General features: G+C 50.0%; 8 protein-coding genes across 8 annotated transcripts; 5 read left to right on the plus strand and 3 right to left on the minus strand.

Annotated features, from left to right (window-relative positions):
* Positions 1-193: 193 nt before the first annotated feature.
* Positions 194-400, plus strand: N7520_003259 (uncharacterized protein; the record flags this gene model as incomplete). Its single annotated transcript, XM_057137194.1, has 1 exon — positions 194-400. The coding sequence occupies one exon, from the start codon at positions 194-196 to the stop codon at positions 398-400; it is 207 nt and encodes a 68-aa protein (XP_056997659.1).
* A 1296-nt stretch (positions 401-1696) lies between these two features.
* Positions 1697-2236, plus strand: N7520_003260 (uncharacterized protein; the record flags this gene model as incomplete). The annotated part of the gene is made up of 1 exon (XM_057137195.1): positions 1697-2236. One exon carries the CDS (start codon positions 1697-1699, stop codon positions 2234-2236), a length of 540 nt encoding a protein of 179 aa, XP_056997660.1.
* A 631-nt stretch (positions 2237-2867) lies between these two features.
* N7520_003261 (uncharacterized protein) lies at positions 2868-3671 on the plus strand (the record flags this gene model as incomplete). Its single annotated transcript, XM_057137196.1, has 1 exon — positions 2868-3671. One exon carries the CDS (start codon positions 2868-2870, stop codon positions 3669-3671), a length of 804 nt encoding a protein of 267 aa, XP_056997661.1.
* A 511-nt stretch (positions 3672-4182) lies between these two features.
* Positions 4183-9107, minus strand: N7520_003262 (uncharacterized protein; the record flags this gene model as incomplete). The annotated part of the gene is made up of 2 exons (XM_057137197.1): positions 4183-4986; positions 5136-9107. The coding sequence occupies 2 exons, from the start codon at positions 9105-9107 to the stop codon at positions 4183-4185; spliced, it is 4776 nt and encodes a 1591-aa protein (XP_056997662.1).
* Positions 9108-10017: 910 nt separating this feature from the next.
* On the minus strand, positions 10018-10872 carry N7520_003263 (uncharacterized protein; the record flags this gene model as incomplete). Its single annotated transcript, XM_057137198.1, has 1 exon — positions 10018-10872. One exon carries the CDS (start codon positions 10870-10872, stop codon positions 10018-10020), a length of 855 nt encoding a protein of 284 aa, XP_056997663.1.
* Positions 10873-13980: 3108 nt separating this feature from the next.
* N7520_003264 (secondary metabolism biosynthetic enzyme) lies at positions 13981-14889 on the minus strand (the record flags this gene model as incomplete). Its single annotated transcript, XM_057137199.1, has 1 exon — positions 13981-14889. The coding sequence occupies one exon, from the start codon at positions 14887-14889 to the stop codon at positions 13981-13983; it is 909 nt and encodes a 302-aa protein (XP_056997664.1).
* A 900-nt stretch (positions 14890-15789) lies between these two features.
* On the plus strand, positions 15790-16862 carry N7520_003265 (uncharacterized protein; the record flags this gene model as incomplete). The annotated part of the gene is made up of 4 exons (XM_057137200.1): positions 15790-15845; positions 15900-16315; positions 16374-16518; positions 16580-16862. The coding sequence occupies 4 exons, from the start codon at positions 15790-15792 to the stop codon at positions 16860-16862; spliced, it is 900 nt and encodes a 299-aa protein (XP_056997665.1).
* Positions 16863-17380: 518 nt separating this feature from the next.
* N7520_003266 (Kynureninase (L-kynurenine hydrolase)) lies at positions 17381-18920 on the plus strand (the record flags this gene model as incomplete). The annotated part of the gene is made up of 3 exons (XM_057137201.1): positions 17381-17899; positions 17965-18436; positions 18499-18920. The coding sequence occupies 3 exons, from the start codon at positions 17381-17383 to the stop codon at positions 18918-18920; spliced, it is 1413 nt and encodes a 470-aa protein (XP_056997666.1).
* Positions 18921-19505: the final 585 nt, after the last annotated feature.

Genomic DNA, 19505 nt, shown 5'->3' on the forward strand with positions numbered 1-19505 from the left:
CCACCCTAACCACCCTAACCACCCTAACCGGGTGCCTTAAATCCACCCTGACCCGGGTCCTTAATCCGCGATAACCGTTCATCAAATACGCTACTCGCTTCGCTCGCGCGTATATCCATATCTCTGCTCCTTCTCCCTTACCACCTACGCTAATTCTTACCTTATCCACCCTATCACCCGTACCATATACACTATGATCCCCCTATCTACGTCTACTATCCTCACCCTCACTACACACCCTATTTTCCCCCTCACCACGTCCGCTATTCTTACCCTATCCACGTACGCCATTATCACCCTCACCACATACACTATCACCACCCTCTATTCTCACCCTCACCACCTACCCTATTCTCACCCTCACCACCTACGCTACTCTCACCCTATCCACTTTTACTAACCACCCTTACCACATACACAATTCTCACCCTATCAACTTTTACTAACCACCCTTACCACATACACAATTATCACCCTCACTATATACCCCGTTCTTACCCTTACTATACTTTCCTTCCTTCTCCCTTATATCCCCATCCTTCCCACTATGTCTATCTTCTACCACCTTATATTATTCTTAATCAATACCCTCCTCTTTTCTATCTTCATCCTCTCTTAACCTATCTATTATACCATCTATCGAAATATTTATTATATCGCCCCTTCCTCAATCCTATTCGATCCCGATATCTTCCTATATAACCTCAACCTTCCTATATCGTATCTCTATAACCCTGGAAACCCCGTCCGAACTCCCCCTCTACTATCATCCAACCCCATACGCCGCTACTTCTATACTTCACATTACTTATATCTGCCAAACTAACCAATAACCCTCAATCTATACCGATTTATATCCTAACTATCTATCTTTCTACCAAAATCGCGACTTCTATCAAATCCCTTTTGATTCATATCTATATTGTCTATATTTTCTAATTTCCTATTTAATTTTTTTTCTCTCTCTTCTCCTCTCTCTCTTCTCCTCTCTCTCTTCTCCTCTCTCTCTTCTCCTCTCTCTCTTCTCCTCTCTCTCTCTCTCCTATCTTACCCTATACGCCATTACCCTATCTATACCGGTACTTACCTTGATATCTACGTCTATATCTATATCCTATACCCTGATACGGACGCCTCTCCCTACCCCTACGCCGATACTCTCCATGTTACTCTATACCCTAATATATACTTACCCTTACTCCTTCCATATCGTTTGGGACTCATATATCTATGCCTCTACCCGATTGATATATATCTTCTGTATACTAACCCGATTCCGACTAATCTCTTCCTCTTACTACCGTATACGCTCTTACCCTGACTACTATATACCCTGTGACCCTGACTATACTGATATGATTGATATCCATATACTCGATGCCCCTTCGCTTTTATTATCGGTATACCTATACTCCCTCGACCCGAATATTGCATTCTCCCTACTCTATATATTCCGACGAAAATCTTGATGTCTATTCTCGCTCTTCAATATAAATCGATATATTACCGATCTTCCTTATATTTCTGTAAAATCATTCTCTCTCTACTAATGATATCTCTTTCTACCGAAACCCTGACCTCTCTTCTACTCTGACGATATATATTACCCGGGTCCCGGATATACTCGCTACCCTACGCTGGTATCCACCGGACCTGTATGTCTATTTTCTCTATACCTACGCCTATACCCATCCCTATGCCCTCCGCACCTATATACCTATACTCTCTGCACCTACGCCCTCTGTCCCTACGCCTACGCTCTCTATACCTACCATCTCTGCACCTACGCCCTCTGTCCCTACGCCTATCCTCTCTATACCGATATGCCTGGTATACTACTACCCCTACTACCCATATACTATTACCCGGACCGTACTATTACCCCTACCGCTATTACCCTTACCACGATTACCCTTACCACGATTACCCTTACCACGATTACCCTTACTACCCCTACTGTATCACCCTTACCACGATCACCCTTACCACGATCACCCTTACCACGATCACCCTTACCACGACCACCCTTACCACGACCACCCTTACCACGATCATCCTTACCCCGACCACCCTACCCACTTACGCTATTATCCCCCCAACCATACTATCACCCTTACCACGATCACCCTTACTACCCCTACGCTCTATCCTACCCCTACCCTCCATCTCCCTACACTCGGAATCTCGATCCCTTCGCCCTATGAATACCTATGCGCCTATGCTCTCTCCGTCTTGATGCTTGATACCCGAATATATGACCCTACCTCGGATAATATATTTTGGGTCCTATATCGCCATCCTCTACCCGATTGATCTATATATTCGCAATCCTAACTGGATGCCGGCCGAATGCATCCTCTCTCTCTCTTCCCCTGACCACCCGATACGCTATCACCCGGACCACACTTATACTCGGAATATCGATATACTCTATACCCCTACGCTGTCGATTTCTATCTACCTGTACTCCCTCGATTGGGATATCGGATTCTCCCGACTATATTTATTTCTACTGAAATCTCCATTTCCACCATCTCTCTGGTTTATGAATATATATATTATCAATATCACTGATGTATGGGCGAACATCATTCTCTCGATCAATGATATATCTTTCTTTCGAAATCCGGATCGTTCGTGATGCACCCTTCTATCCTCGCTACCCTGGGCTCTACGCTCTCTACCTCGATATATAATTATCCTCACGATATTCCTTCGACCGATATCTCTATCCTCTACCCGATTGATCTATATATTGTATTGATACTTTAATTATTCCGGCCGAAATCACGCTTTCTCTACTTGAATCATATCTCTTACTACCAAAACCCTGACCTCTCTCCATTACCCTGACCATACTGATAACGATGATCCCCTATATACTCGCCACCCCGGGCTCTGCGCTCTGCGCCTCTATGCCCTTTACCCTGTACGCCTACGCCCGGTGCACCTACGCCTACACTCACCCCTGCGTCCACGCCTACACATATGCCTATGCCCCGTACGCCTACGCTCACGCCTATACCTTCGCCCTCTGCTCCTACGCCTACGCCTGCTCTTTATACTCTCTATACCACGGGCCTCTACCTATACGCATACGCTCTCTATATCTATATATATACGATCTCCGTACCTATACGCCTATGCCTACGCCTGTGCCCTCGCCACCCTCACTACTATTACCCTCACCACCCGTACGCTATCACCCTGACCACGCTATCACCCTGACCACGCTTGGGCTCTCTATACTACCGGGCTCTATACTCCGTACGCCTACGCTCTCTGTACCTACGCCCTCTGCACCCACGCCTACATCCACGCCTACATCCACGCCTACATCCACGCCTACATCCACGCCTATCTATATACCTATGCCCCGTACGCCTACGCCTACGCTATCTACACTCACGCCTGTGCTAACGCCTGTACCTACGCCGGTGCTCTCGCCATATGTACGCCTATACTCTCTAACCCGATATGCCTGGTACGCTACCACCCTTACCACTCCCTATACTATTACCCTTACTACGCTACACACTATCACCCTAACCACGCTTGGGCCCTCTATACTACTGGGCCCTATACCCCTAAACACCCTACACTCTCGATACCTATATGGGATGATCTTGATATTCTGTTACGTCTTTGTGCACAAAAACCTATCTTTCTAATATCTGATATTCTGTTGCGTTTTTATGCATAAAAACCTATCTCTCGAATGCCTATCTTCTGTTGCGTTTTTGTGCACAAAAACCTGTCTCTCATATCTGATCTTCTATTGCGTCTTTGTGCACAAAAACCTGTCTCTCATATCTGATATTCTGTTGCGTTTTTATGCATAAAAACCTATCTCTCGAATGCCTATCTTCTGTTGCGTTTTTGTGCACAAAAACCTGTCTCTCATATCTGATCTTCTATTGCGTCTTTGTGCACAAAAACCTGTCTCTCTCATATCTGATATTCTGTTGCGTTTTTGCGCACAAAAATCTATCTCTCGTACGTCTTTACATTCTGTTGGCTTTTTGTGCACGAAACCCTATCTCTCCAATGCCTATCTTCTGTTGCGTTTTTGTGCACAAAACCCTATCTCTTGAATGCCCACCTTGATTATATATATCTACTGAACGACCCTACGGGAAATCCGCCGATCCCGTGAATGATAATATATTCCGATTCCGCCATCTACTCGACTTCATGCCCCTGATAAATCCTTCGACACCAAATGAACTCCTGTACTAACCGGGACTGCTGGCATGCAATCTCTTCTGCCATACCCCCAAAATACCGCTTTAACTGCTCCTCATCCGTACTATCCACCCCGACATACTGTAACCGTCGATCCCACGCCGTACGGATCTCCGCATGCGTTTTCTGGCTGAACAACATCATCGCCACCATCGGTAACAATGTGTGCCGGTATTGCTCACATCTCTGCTGCGCCTCCGTCGTACGGGATATCGCTTTGCTGGGATCCCCCTGCGGGCATATCGACTGCGGCATCCCACACCGGAAATGCGCGCTGTAATCCTGGTAACGGATCCCATCAAACGCACGCATCCGCTTCCACCACGCCTTGGCCTCGATATTATACCCCCACGGACACCGAAACAACTCATGTCCGTCATCCCTCCCCTCCTGCGCACACGACCAACACCGCATCAACCACCGTCCGATCTCACTCTGGAAATACATATCTCTCTGGATCTGGTCCTGCCTGGCCTCGGGTCGTTGGCTGGACAACTGGGCCCGCTGGATGTCCTGCCGCCGGAACTCATGTCGGACGGCCATGGGGATGGACGGGCCCTCTCCCCGGGACCCCTGCCCTGCGTTCTCTCCTGTGGACCCTGGGCTGGGGCTCTCTCCCCGGACCTCTCGCTGGACCTCTCGCTGGACCTCTCGCGGGACCTCTCGCGGGACCTCTCGCGGGACCTCTCGCGGGACCTCTCGCTGGGGCTCTCTTCCCCGGACGTCTGCACTCTGGGTACCCTGGTATGCCCGTCCGGCGTGCTGCTCTCCATCTCGTCACCGATATCCGTCTCACGTGGATACCACCCCCGATCACACCCATCACATGCCGATTCGTCGTCCGTACACCCCGGCCGGACATGCCCATCTAAATATTCATCTAATATCACCCGCCGGCATCCACCCCCCGCGTCCAACGGCAACATATACTGCTGTACCCGCTGCTGCTCCTCCGCGGACTCGGGCATCCATGCCGGACGCTGCTGATATCCCACCCGCTGCCCCTCCGGCTGAATGATGATCGCCTCACTCGGCAACCCGTCACGCCCCGCACGCCCGCTCTCCTGCGCGTAATCCAATATCGTACGGGGCTGCCCCAAATGGATCACGCTGCGGATGTCCGGAATGTCGATCCCCATGCCTAACGCGTTGGTGGCCACGATCACCGCCCCCGCCGTCGTACGGAACCGGGCTAACACCCCATCTTGATCGTGCTGCTGGCTGAAATATGCGTCACACCCTAACTGGTCCGCCATCATCCGGACGTGCGCCACGATACTCCCATATACGATCACCCGTCCGGGGTGGGCCCGCTGGACCCGCTCCTGGATAAACTGGATCACCCCGTCCATCTGGATCCACTGGGATGGGTGGTCGTACCCCGCCTCCATCTCCGGGCACCATACCCGGTATGCCACGTTGGGCCGGTGCGTGCGGGCCCGGTATATGGCCACCTGCTCCCGGGGCCACCCCATCCGGTATAATAACGTGGGCTCGGCCGCCGGGGGTAACGTGGCCGTCAACATGACCATCTGCGTCTTGGCGGCCCGCAACTCCCCCATCATCTGCAACTGGGGCCGGAAATCATCTTGATTGTTCAACACGACGTGGCACTCATCGATCACGATCCGCTCCAACCGCTGTAACATCCGCTGCCGGTTCAAAAACGTCCGGAACCCCTGGCTGCGGGTGCTCTCGGGGGTGACCAACACGATCGACGCTTCGTCCGGGGGCCGCTGGCTGTCGTACGGCACGCATGATATCCCCAACTGCTCGCACCGCTGGACCATATCCTGGCGTAACGCGATCAACGGGACGACCACCACCGTCAATCCACCCCCGACCCACGCGGGTAACATGAATAATATGCTCTTGCCCCCCCCGGTGGGCATCACCGCCACGACCGGGCTGACCCCCTGCTGGATCGCCCGCAACGCGGGCTCCTGCACCCCACGGAATACCATCTCGGGCCGTCCGACCATCTGCTGGAACGACTGCAACATATGGGCCTGCTGTAACTGATACCGCCGCTGCGTCCGGCTCTCCTCGGCATCATCCTCCCACGGATTCGGACGCTTACCGCATACCCCGGCGCGGACGGCGGATGCAAACCCTAAATATTGATGCCAATCCTGGCTGGACTGCCGGAACCGCTGCCGCCGGTGCGTGGTGCTGTTGGTGGGCTCCATGATCGTACGACCGTACATCATCCCGGCCACGTGGGACGAATGGGTGGCTTGCAAATCCGCAATATGCCCCATAAACTCCTCCTCGTCCATCCCACCCTCATCGTCGGGGTCGTACGGGGGGGCCGCCTCGCCCGTGCCCTCCTGCACGTTACTCTCAAACTGGCTCTTGCCCCGTAAATACCGCCGGCTGATCGCGATGGCGATGTCGCGGTATGCCGACACGTGGACCGCCTGCCCGTGCAACCCCGCGGCCGTGGCCGATTCCAACGCCTTCCGGAATCGTACGCCCGTCCACGCCTGCTCGCTGCCGGCGTCGGGGCCCCATAAATACTCTTGTCGGCGGGGGGTGGGGGTGCCTCGCTGCTGCCACTGATATGCTTGCAATATCTCCACAAACGGCAACACCAACCATATATATCGGACGACCAACTCCCCAACCTCCTGCGGCAAATACCGCTGAATCACCTTGGTATCGTTGGTGATATGGAACCCTTTGTGATATCGGCTGACAAATACCACCATCCCATCTTCGATAAACACGTTGCGGATCTCTCGCTCGCTGTTCCGGTACCGGATACTCAACAACTCGGGCGTACGGCTGGGCTGGCCGGCCGTGATATGGATCGCCACGCTTAACCGCTCGCGGAACCGGGCCACCTCGGCAAAATACCGGTCAATTGCACGCATCCGGAACCCCTGGCCGTCCGGCTCGCTGAATCGCCGCCGTAACGTGGGCTCCTGGGCCACCCGCTGGATCAACCACTCGGCCCCGTGGACGGGCCACTGCGTACGGGAATCCTTGATAAAACTCCAATCCGCCGTCCGCTGCGTGGGATCGTCGTATATATCCTGTAAATCAATACTGGGGATCTGTGCACCCTCGGCGAATATCAACTGCTGGTGAAACTGGTTCCGCATGCTCTCGACCAACCCGTGGACCATCCCACGGAAATCACCCATGGTAAAATGCAACTGCTTATACAACAACTCATCCTCGCCTTTCCATCCGATATGCCCCTCGGACGGGGTGTTGAAAAACACCTTCTTTCCGTACGTGCGTAAATCCAATAACCACTGGACCGGCCCGTGGGTCCCACGCACCATAAACGCATCCACCATCAATCGTAACCACTCGGGAAACGTACGAATCACCCGACGACCCTGGATCTGGGTGGGGGGTCCCAAAATGGACGTGGTGGGGGATCCGGGCATGGGACGGGGGGTGGGCGTCTCTCGTACGGGGCTGCTGGCATAACCCTCGTCCCCGTCAAATATATATCCGTCCGCGACGGGGATATCGTCACCACGGAAATGGGGCTCCTGGCTGCCCTGCGCGAACCCACGCCGGATGGCCAACGAATCGGGGTCTAACCGCAACGCCTTATGCAATACCAAAAAACGGGCGATCTTGATCAAACTGGATATCTTGGGGGGGTAATCCTCCACCCCATCCCATCCGGACAACTTCCGGCCCAACACGGCCGATGCGCATATAAACGCACACCCATACTCGTGGTGCCGGATCCGCTGGCGTAACAAATTGATGCAAAAATCCATAATCGCGCACTCCAACGGCGATAACTCGTACGGCTCGGGGTCCATGGGGTCCGGGCTGGACCGGCCCGCGGCCTGCGCACGCCGCCATACGATCTCCCACGACCGCTGCTGTGCGGGGGTGAACTCGTACGGGGGACTCTCCCAATCGTGCGGCTGCTGGGTGCGGGTGAAAAACATCAATATCCGCTGCCACGGCTCAATATGGTCCTTGATCTCCGCTTCTTTCATATACGCCAACAACGGCTCGTACGGGGAATCGGCCTTCTGCGTGCGGGCGGCCTCAATCCGCACCAAAAACCCACTCGCCCGGGTGATCTGCTGGCTGACCATGGCCAATCGCTCCATGGCCTGCCAAATGGCCCATGCCGCACCCTCGGGGCCCTCGGCATCCTCGTCCGGCCGCTCCATGGACTGCACTAACGGGGCGGACGAAATGCCCTGTAAATACCGGACCCACCCCGTACGGTTTAACCACGGCGTGGCTTCGTCGATCTCCCCGGCCTGGATCACGGTCTGCTGGCTGCGGGCCTGCTGGGCCTGGAATGCTCGGACGCGCTGGACCAACTGGTGGATGGCATCCACGGGTGGCACCGGTTCGGCCCGCTGTGGAACGGGCTGGCGGATCTGGATAAAATGCGACCCTAATTGCCGCTTGAAAATCCGCTGGCATCTCACGGCCTGGCTATTGGCGTGGATCTCGGCCTGGATCTGCGCGATCTCGGACGGTTTCGGTCGACCACGGTGGCTACTGGGGGACCACTGGTGCTGTTCGGACCAATGGTTTTTCATGGACTTTAAATCGCGGCAAATATATACTGTACAACGTGAACATAATAAACCATCTTCAAATATGGTTAATCCGGGAATCGGGCTATCAACCTGGGTGGGCCAATGGCTGATATCGGGCTGGTCCTCAATATGGTCCCACTGCTGGACACATTGCTCGATATACCGTGCGGTTGTACGGGGTACCCGATGATTGGTGCCGGTTAAATGGGTGGTAATATTATCCCGTCGTACGGCATGCTCACACTGGTGGCAAATCACCACGTTGAACTCAGAATTGGTGAAAAAAAACTCGCTGGCCTGGGGACTGTGGGGGGTGGTTTCGGACATACTGGAAATGGAAATATCACACTTGGGGCGATGATGCAAATCCGTATGCGCAACTTCAACACCGTACGGGCAAAATTCGTTAATTGGCCTTGAAGAACGAACTGAATATAAAGCTGAATCAAATCAATCGACCCCCTGAATTTTCAGCTTTCTAACCCATGTGATCCCCTATACCCTATTGGGTATCTAGTGGCGGTGGTCGTACGGTGATGTATCACCCTAGCCCGCGGTCGGCACCTCTATTGGGTTTTTGTGCACAAAAACCAATCTCTTTCGCATCTTAATATTCTAATGGGTTTTTGTGCACAAAACCCCATCTCTCAAAATCCATATCCCTGAATTTTCAGCTTTCTAACCCATATAATCCTTGTACGGTGATGTATCGCCCTAACCCGCGGTCGGCACCCCATCAAAAAAACTCCCTGATTTCCAACCCCTGTTTTAACCATTTCCACTGCTTCGAATGATCTGAATTTCGGTTTGACCATGAAATAGAGGCTGGCGAAAAACATATCAAAATCTGAGCCCCGTCCGAGTCCAGAATGTAAATCCATCCTTATCTTGAAATAATATTCCATCGTACCCCGACCCACTTTTTTTCCCCCATACTAAAGAAATCCACCCTAATTCCATCGTAGTAGAATGGAATTACCCCCATGGGTTAGGGCGGGCGACTCGGTAGTGAATTACGTTATGGTGGCTGACTACAAACGAATCCTACATTTTTCTAGTTTTTTTCTTTTTTTTTTTTTTGTTTCGCTTGGTTGTTGTGATTTCTCCAAACGGATCTCCAGCTCCTCACTACGTTGAAGTCTATCCGGGACTGTCGATGAGTGATGTCGTGATTTATCACGTATTCAAAATTCCCGGTCTATACTTGCCCCTAATACTGATTGATAAGGGCCCTGCTTTAGCTGATAGTACTTCTAGTCTCTTGCCAGACGTGTAGCTGCCCCAAAACGGATTTGGTATCAACAGAGCGGCAGTCCCAATTATATAGAAGTGCCTGGGCGATTGGGTTCATCAATTGAAGCAGACGCATCGCACACGGAAGAGTCAAGATACAATTAGTCGCAATCTGCTCGAGAGTAGTTATAGTTATCGTGGTGTCTTTCCTAATCATAAAGTCAGTGGGAATCCTGAGTCTTGGTGTTTTTCTTTCCAGAGAAGCGACAACATACACAGTCCTGACAAGCTGCGAGCTACAGAGAAACAGTATACTGGGGCCCAGACCTGCCACCAAAACTGCCCATCGCTTGCCGTGTCGCTTTTCGTTGTGGAATTTGGCTCGAAGTTTAGACCGTCGTCGAGCGTCATACGAATTCCAGTCCGGGTGCATGCGGCCGAGCATGTTGTCAATCATACCGCTTGAATCCCCTCGCCCGACTCCGACGGAATCTTTAGACCATTGAGGCTCTTTCTGTGAATCCCAATCTGCAAGTGCCTCCTTGTACTTGGCGTCGAGAAGGACCAAGGCGGCCCGCTTTCGGATTTGATCATGATCGATACGCAGGTCCAGCTCACACATGCAGGAATAGATATTCTTTAGGCTCTCGTATCCCGAACCACCACAGTTGGGATTGGACAGCGCTGACGTATCAAATAATCCATTTATCTTCCAGTATGGGAGATTCTCCTGGATGAAAAAGACGAAATCATCTCGGATATAGTTGCCAAATCCATCCGGTGGGACCACCGGCGGCTTTGCGGTCTGCTGCTTAGAGACTTCTTTGCGGGCTATCCTCGATGCGTCTGAGCAGTCCATTTTCCGAAGGTCGGTATGATCCTTTTCCTCACTGGAAGACAGTCGGGAGGGATGGCATTGAGAAGATACGCCGTTTCTGTGTGATTCCTGGATATATTGATTTGCTGTGTGATTTGTCCTTGGTGACGAAGGCGTTGCGCACTCGGCTGGTAGTCGTAGAAGATGTTGAGGCGAAGGTAGGCCCGCCGGCACTGTTACAGTATGTTAGTTCTTAAGATCGCTAGCACAACTAGGGAATGTAAGAAAAGAAGTCTTAGACCCATACAGGCAGAGGCACGTGCCCCCAATGTCGACCCGCCGTCCCACAACCTAACATCTTGGACTTCGTATCCGGCCTGTTCGTCCCATAATCGTCAGCACTTTAATTCAAGTCGATATCGGCAACTAACCCGAGCGGCAGGGTAATACGACATTTGATGCATCGATGATGAGCTCGTCAGTTAAGAAGGTTTCAGGTCCTAATTGTCCAACGCTTATCTCTTCTAAGTGATAGGGACCGGCAAATTCTGAGATGGCAAGCATTTGCTCGAAAACGCCGCGGTCAGGATTATCCACCGAGGCAAGACCATTATGGCTACTCGATGATGTCGCTGGCATATAACGATCCTCTTGATTAAAAGCTCCTGTGTCACGACTGCGGCACGGTTGATCAGTCACTCATCCGGTATGGATACGGCTCAGGTCACGAGTGCCTCACTGGTCTGTCCGTTCATTGTCCAGCATTAAAATTGGACTTGAAATATCACTGCCCCCAACAGTAACTTCGCGCGCCATAATTTGGTAGGGTTGCAGCCGTCGGCGGAATTCTCCCATTGCAATGGCGTCGGCCTCATTAAGAAATGCTCTGATTGCCTCAGCAAATTGGTTTTTGAGTGAATTTGGTGGCCCCGACATTCTGACCTGACCCTGGACCTGTGATCTCTGGATTTTTGGGGAGACCTTGGGCTCACTGCCCAGGTGCATATATACTACGATCGGCCACAGAAGCAGGGAACAGGGCACAATCCTAATTTTCCGCTAGTACTATAGAACAGTCGAATACCTCCCGCCCCCACTCTCTCTCCTTAATTATATACATTGTGCAAAAGTACGCTATCTTGGGGCCAAAAACGGTCATTCGGGAAGATGAAGCTCCAACTTATAACCACTATATGCAATAACTCGTCTCAACGCAGCGAACGTATATGGACCACTCAAGTGTGCAGATTTACCTAATTTTGATGCAATCAAGGCTGTCTGACTTTAGATAAAGCAAGGAAGACTTAGAAGGAAGCACCGAAGATCGACAGAACGTATATATTGCCTAGAAGACTACCTAGCAAGGATTGCATTAGGAGAAGGTTCAGCAGTGGATAAAGCGTTTTTCTACAGAATTGATACTCAAAAGAGTTATAAGGTGGTACTAAATATAAAGAAGGTACAATAACTAAGGGGGTACAGTATAATAGATTAGATCTCAAAAATGATAAATTAGTTACTAGGTAGGGCACTGCTCCCAACTTTTGTAATCGACCTCCATATGTATGCATGTGGTTCGAAATTGAGTGGGCCGAGCTGACGTTGACCACTTGAGAATTAGATAAGGATTAGTTAGTTATATGTTCCTGCCATCACATAATAGCAAAGGGCACAAAAACTTGGCGCATGAACTAAAGGAATCCATGACAAATCGGAGAATGAATCGCTGGATGTTATTCGTTGGCAGATTTAGGTCACATTGGACATATCTGCCCGGAGAAGAGAACTCCGCGGACTTACTAAGCAGACGCCCCGACTAACGTAACTATTCGGTAAGCGAGTCGGCTATGTAAGCCAGCCGGCCACCCCCAAAAACATAGTAAATGCGATAATTTGTAACTTGATATCTCAGCAACCACGAGCTTATTGCATCTTACTATTAGTGAATAGCGATCGATAAGCATTCTAAGTGGGATACTTGAATTTGAAATAAATCTTTGTCTTAGATTGCTACATTACTTAAAATTACCTTTTATAAAATATGAATATCTGTATTAGTGAACAAACCAGCCAAAAGGATTTCCTCAATTTTCTTGAAGACGTCAGACGCTCTAAGCAAAATGTTATAGTAGAGGGTTTACTTGTAATAACCGATTGTTGTTAAGATATGAAGTTGTAATTTATCGCATTTACTATGTGTTTTGGGGTGGCCGGCTGGCTTACATGGCCGACTCGCTTACCGAATACGTTACAAGTCTATAAAAGGGAGGGGGCGCACCCAGTAGTTAGGACCCTTCGAGGTTAACTGAATGCAGTTCTATACCTAGCTCTTTTGACCTCCGGTTTGTTGCTGCTGGTTAATTGCTATATCCGTGATCTTACATATCATCTCATCCCTGTGCCTAATTGGTATCTTCGGTATTTGCTGTCTGGACGTTACAACAAATGAGAACTTCTGAAGGTGGCTTGGTTATATAAAAATTAGCTGTTACCACAATACTAGACATCCTTGGTCTTTGACATCAAGAATGTCTCCTTTCACATGAACCAAGGCCTATCTATCATCATCTGAACAATCGAACGGAAACCTACAGCCTGGTACTTTTTAGGCGGTTGCGTTCTTAAAGTACTGCGGGGTAAACCTTGACGGTGTATGTCCGTAAGAGTCTAGAACACTCCCATGCTCTACAGTATGCTGAAACTCCCGCCAAGTCTAATGGTGTGCATACGGTTTCCTACTGTACGTATGTATAGAAGCATGTACACTTATTTTTACGTTAATAGCTTTTCCTTTTTACATCCCTCTTCTACATGTGCATCGTGAATCAACTCCACCTGTACGCTTCGTACACCCGTTTAGGATGGATAAAATACTGACTTTGCAACCTTAGGATTTTAAATCATCAGTTCGGGGCTATGCCCACGTTAGTATGGCTGCTGGGACACTGAAAGCCGTCAGATTATAGACAGATTCGACAATCTCCAACCTGCTCCTATCTTCATCTAGAATTGGGGAAGCCAAGTGTCTTACTATGCAAAAAACAAAAAAAAAAAAAAAAAGACCATACATTTATTAACATCAATGACAAGCTACTAATCAACGCTGATGGACAGCTCATAACCGGGGAAGCGCTGCCGACGAGCGTGATCTCACGAAGTTAGGGGAGATCCGACGTCTTTCAAGACGGTGGCAAGTTCCCCCACATAGCTTGACTCGGCCTTCATGTACTTCTTATCTCCTACCCCAAAGGACCAGGCGACATTTTTCGTTTGCTGCTTATCGTATGACGGCGCCGCCGCAAAAAACGTGGACACCCGGTCATTCACAGTAGGTAACTGATTCTTTGGAAGGTTCAAGGCATAGAAAGCTACCCGTTTAATAGCTCCCGTTTTGTACTCCATCGTGACTGCGAAAGCAAAGCCTTGAGGGTTCAAGAATGAGCGCATATCTTGAAACTCTTCTTTAGTAGGAGGTTTGCATTGAGCTAATGCAGTGTACTGTGTAGCCTGGGTCTCGGAAACCGGCCCTGGCGCAGTGAAGTATAGGTTCATAGTAGACCCTTCGTAATCAACAGCGAGGAACCTAAGTAGCTCTAGGCCAAGGCTATGGAACTTTGGCCCATGGGCCCGGACGGAGTCTGGAACTTCTGGCGCATTTAGGATATCGTCGACTGGTCGCCGACCTTTTAGATTCACCCAGGTCTTGGCTAGGCCTGTTTCGGGGTGAAAGTCACACCACTGTTCGGTATCTCCATTATATAGTGCACTCCAGGACGTGATAAGTCGTGCCATTTGGTTGTCTGGCTCAAGGTGGCCGGCTTTTGTGGCGATTTCAATTGTGTCTAATCGCCGCCGAAGGTAGAACCGGTAATTGACCGGATCGTCATCTCGGTTCGTGGTACGCCAGATGACCGCACCATCTCGAAAGCACTCTTCGAAGGTCTCTAGAGCTTCCAGGATGGAGGACTCCGAATATGACGAACCAATGGCATCGGCGGTCCTCTTGAAATCAGTCAAGAAACGCACCGGCTCAAACTTGCTGACGCCTTCAACAGTCATGGCGATGATAGTAAAAATAGACTCCAGGGTTATCTGAGAAGATGAGGTGGTATATTTGTAGTATGCAGCTGAATTTTTTGGTAGGGGTCAGTGGGCCTTCTTATATCTGACTCGAAGCACTCCAGTAAAGGAGGCATGTTTTGAAGCAGAGTGGGAGACGGCCTCAGAGATGGACCGCTCCTCCCTCGAAACAAACCGTAGTAGAGGAATCCTTCCTCGATTCCCTCAGTGTCGCAGTATTCACGATTTCATTTTGGTACTGGCCAATAAGACTATGTGCTAATTGTAGTCCTTCCCAGATGACGGGAGCCGGTGCGGTGAATATTTTACCTTCATGGATTTAATCCTTCTAAGATTGGCAAAACAACGCCACAAATTTTGGATATCGGTTGTGCATAATCTTACAGATAGCTCCAAGGTGGTTTGGCCCCTCGTACACTAAAATCCTTTACACTAGCCGCAGATAAATTATTCCTTTGACAACACAGAGATGAACTATTTGTATCTGTTAGATTGCTATTCCACTGATCTGAGCACATTGGATCAACCGCCGCCCTTCCTCCCCCTCCCCAAACACTCAAGAACACATGTATCAATTTCAACTAAGGCTAATACTGCGAGTAGACATTCTCACAGGGCTCGGTTGTCCGTTTCATAGGCTGGATATCCAGGCAGAAGGTGATTCAACGACGGCAACCAGCTTATAAAACTCTTTTTTTAGAAACCATGTACGGCGCACTATTTGCCGGGCTGAGCCACTGTGTAAATTCTCTTGATTTTCTCATTTGCAGATAAATATCTGCTGAGCTCTCTAAAATAGCTACTTTTGATCTTTTCAAGCCTTCTACCCAGTGTGTCATCCCCAGACAGTGGTTTTGCATCAGAGGACGTCGTAGCGCAATGCAGGATGACAAAGATAAGTACTGGTTGGCTACTAACAGCCATGCGAGCGCACGGTATTGACCTCCCGCCGACCAAGAAAAAACAGGCACTAAAGATCTGAGATTTAGTTTAAACCTCCAGCACTTCTGGAACCAACTTTCCTGCGGATATTTGATTCACCCTGATATTGCGGTCAATGACAGTGCCAGAATCGCGGACATTGGAACTGGTACAGGGCAAGTTCTTTATCGTGTTCTACAAGAGCAATCATCATTGCTAACATGGCGGCGAAGAATATGGCCCCTTTCTCTATCCGCAAAATTACCCTCCACTGTACAATTGGACGGGTTCGACATTACTGATGCGCAGTTTTCACCCAAAGTGTGGCTTCCAACCAACGTCAGATTAGTAAAATGGAACATTCTCGAGTCTGTGCCGGAGCATCTACTGGGACAATACGACATTGTCAACATCAGATATTTTGCGCTCGTGGTTCGAAAGGGAAATCTTGACAATTTGCTGAACAACCTGATTTCTTTACTCAGTGAGTTTGGTTTATCGCCGTGTCAGTTATTTTGAAGGCCCTTCACTAATCAATTCAGAGCCCGGAGGGTATCTTCAATGGATCGAGATCAACATCGCGGAGCAGCAGATTGTTTCCGCCCAGCCCGACGCATCTATGGCAGCGACATCTGCTTTCAATGAGGATGGGAAGAAGGCAATTGCGACCATGGGAGTCAGCTTTGAGTGAGTGCCTTTCAAGCCCATTTTTTGCCACCAATTTTCTTCATTCTGATGTGTTGTGCAGCTGGCTGAATAACCTCGCGAGCATCTTCCGAGAATTCGGACTGGTGGACGCAAGTCAATTCAAGCCCGATCCAATTCCCGCACTGCGACCGATATCATCCTATGTTGCTATTGGGGGGTGGGAGGAGTTCAGTCACAATGTCTTAGATAAGAAGGGGGCGCATCCTCTACTTGGTAGCGGACAAGACCTGCGCCGACGGTTGAATGAGGTGCGCAATGAAACTCAGACTGGGGCCGCAATCGAGCAATTGCACTATGTCACAATTGGCAAGCGCCCGGTCTGAGCTTTGGCAGAAAAGAGTGGTCAGCGTGAGCGTGAGCAGATCCCCTGGCCTTTCTCCCACTTCTGAGAGCCAATGGCGGTTCCCTCTCTACACCACATCTCCATAGGAATAAATCTGTTATATGTTCCGAGTCCTTTTCACCTACGTAATGCGTAGTCTTTTAAGTGTTCTCTATCTGACAGAAACGCGCCCGAAGGACGGGCCGGGCAATCCTTCGATCTGTAGCAACCAATCAACGAGGAACAAGTGGAGCCGATCAAGCAACCTGATATTTCGTTGACCCGGGGTCATTGAAAAGCAAGGTTGGCATTCCAGCCTAAGATATGTCTTCGAAATACTTCGGCCTGTTCTAGACTGAACCTCGGGCCTTATCATGGCTATTCACATATGACGTGTCCGGGTCCCCGAGACGGGATGACATTGTGGTACATAGTATATTGAGAGCATTGGGACATCTTTCGAGCTCCAAAGCCAGCTCAGATAACCAATTCACCCACGTTCCCATAAACGCAAACAACATGGATCTGATCGAGTACACTCGTGACGAGGCCCTCGATATCTCTGCTTTTCCCTTCTCGGAAGAACGAGAGTTCGCCCAATTGATGGACCAGAATGATCCCCTGAATCACTTTCGCGAAGGATTTTTCATTCCTAGCAAAACGAATCTGGAAAGTAGCCACGGCCAAGCGACAAGTTTATCGCAGGAGACAGATCCCGGGATTTATCTTTGTGGGAATCAAATTGGTCTACAACCACGCCAAGCACCCCTGCTGATTGAACATCACTTGAGAACATGGGCCACGCAGGGGATGTACGGCTTGACCAAAAAGATAGGCGAGTCTCCATTGCCGACCTGGGGTGAGATGGACCAAGCTGCAGCTCGGCTGATGGCACCGATTGTCGGAGCAAACCCACATGAAGTGTCAGTGATGGGGGGCCTCACGGCCAACTTGCATATTCTCTTGGCCAGCTTCTACCGGCCAGTTGGTGAGCGGTCCAAGGTGATACTAGAGCGTGATACATTTTCTAGCGATTATGTACGTTAGTGCACTTATCCTCTTTTCTATCAACGCACCAAGCTAATGCAGACTATCATAAACAGTACGCCGTCCAATCGCAGATCCAGTGGCACGGGCTTGAAGTGGACAACATGGTACTTATCGATCCCGTCTCTGGTGATACATTGGCTCTATCAACCGCTGGGATTCTTGCAGTGATTGATGATCATGCATCCACGGCCGCCCTAATTATCCTATCTGGCGTACAATACCTTACTGGCCAGGTCCTGGACATCAAAAGAATCACAGCTCATGCCCATTCTAGAGACATCATGATTGGGTGGGATTTAGCTCATGCGGTGGGTAATGTCGAGCTCTATTTACACAGTTGGATGGTCGATTTCGCCGTCTGGTGCAATTACAAGTACATGAACGCCGGCCCGGGAGCCATTGCCAGCATCTTCGTGCATGAGAAGCACGGCGAAGTAGATCAAACTAAGGGGATGGAGGGATATCGCCCCCGGCTGGCAGGCTGGTGGGGCAATGAAATGAGTAGCCGGTTTGCCATGCTGAACAGTACGTGTTAGACTGTTCCTTTTACATCGGGGGCACACACCAGAGCTAACGCAGCGGTCTAGACTTTGCCCCATGCACTGGAGCTGCGGGATACCAATTATCTAATGCGTCGGTGCTAGATACTGTTGCCCTTATCGCATCCTTGGAAGTCTTTAATCAGACAGATATGGTCGCTATCAGAAAGAAGTCCGTTCTACTGACAGGATATCTGGATTTTCTGCTGGGTAACGTCGATCCTCGCCCGTTCAAGGTCATTACCAGTTCCATCCCGGTGGAACGTGGCTGCCAATTGACTTTACGCTTTGACGATCAACACTTTCTGGATCGAGTTGTGATGCGCTTAAAAGCCAAGGGCTTCGTGGTGGCCCAAAAGCAACAAATGATGCGAGTGGCTCCCGTCCCCTTGTACAATACCTTTACCGAGGTCTGGGCCTTTGTAGACGAGTTGCGCCGTGCTCTAGAATCCTGCAGGAGTGCCTTTTAACTATCCATTCAATCTTGACAAGACACTCTAACTTAGCGTTATCTCGAGCTGCCCGCAATGTTTGGGTCCAGTTGCCATAATTGGTTTACCTCAACTGGGGGTGGCCCTAAGGCGTATTCAAGGATGGGAAGAGTGATTCCTTCCCCCAAGCAGCAAATATATTACAAAAGCGCTGTCTGACCTTCGTCTAGGATAAACCTATCATTATACTGCGATATGGCGATATTTAATCGCAATCTTCAGAAAGACCAACACACCTCTACCGGGGAAAGCGCAGAGATGAAAATTCTCATCCTTGGAGACCAGTCGACTGAGAATTTTGAAGCACTTTTCAGCCCACAGGCCTTGCGAAACCTTACCGTACAAGAATTCCTTACTCAATGCAACCTTGCACTTCGTCGAGAAGTTTCGTTGCTTCCCCCGATCGACAGGACACAATTCTGCGATCTATCATTGCATGTGGGTACATTGCAGAGCTGGCTACAGTGGGGAAAGACGCATCCTGTTCTGAGACCTGTGTTGACAGCGGCCTCACAATGCGTGCAATTACTTCAGTAAGTGATTGTAACTTCAGCTGATGATCTG

The sequence above is a fragment of the Penicillium odoratum genome (assembly GCF_028828045.1).
Source record: "Penicillium odoratum strain IBT 22623 chromosome Unknown utg000003l_segment0_segment0, whole genome shotgun sequence".
In the NCBI taxonomy this organism is placed as follows: domain Eukaryota; kingdom Fungi; phylum Ascomycota; class Eurotiomycetes; order Eurotiales; family Aspergillaceae; genus Penicillium; species Penicillium odoratum.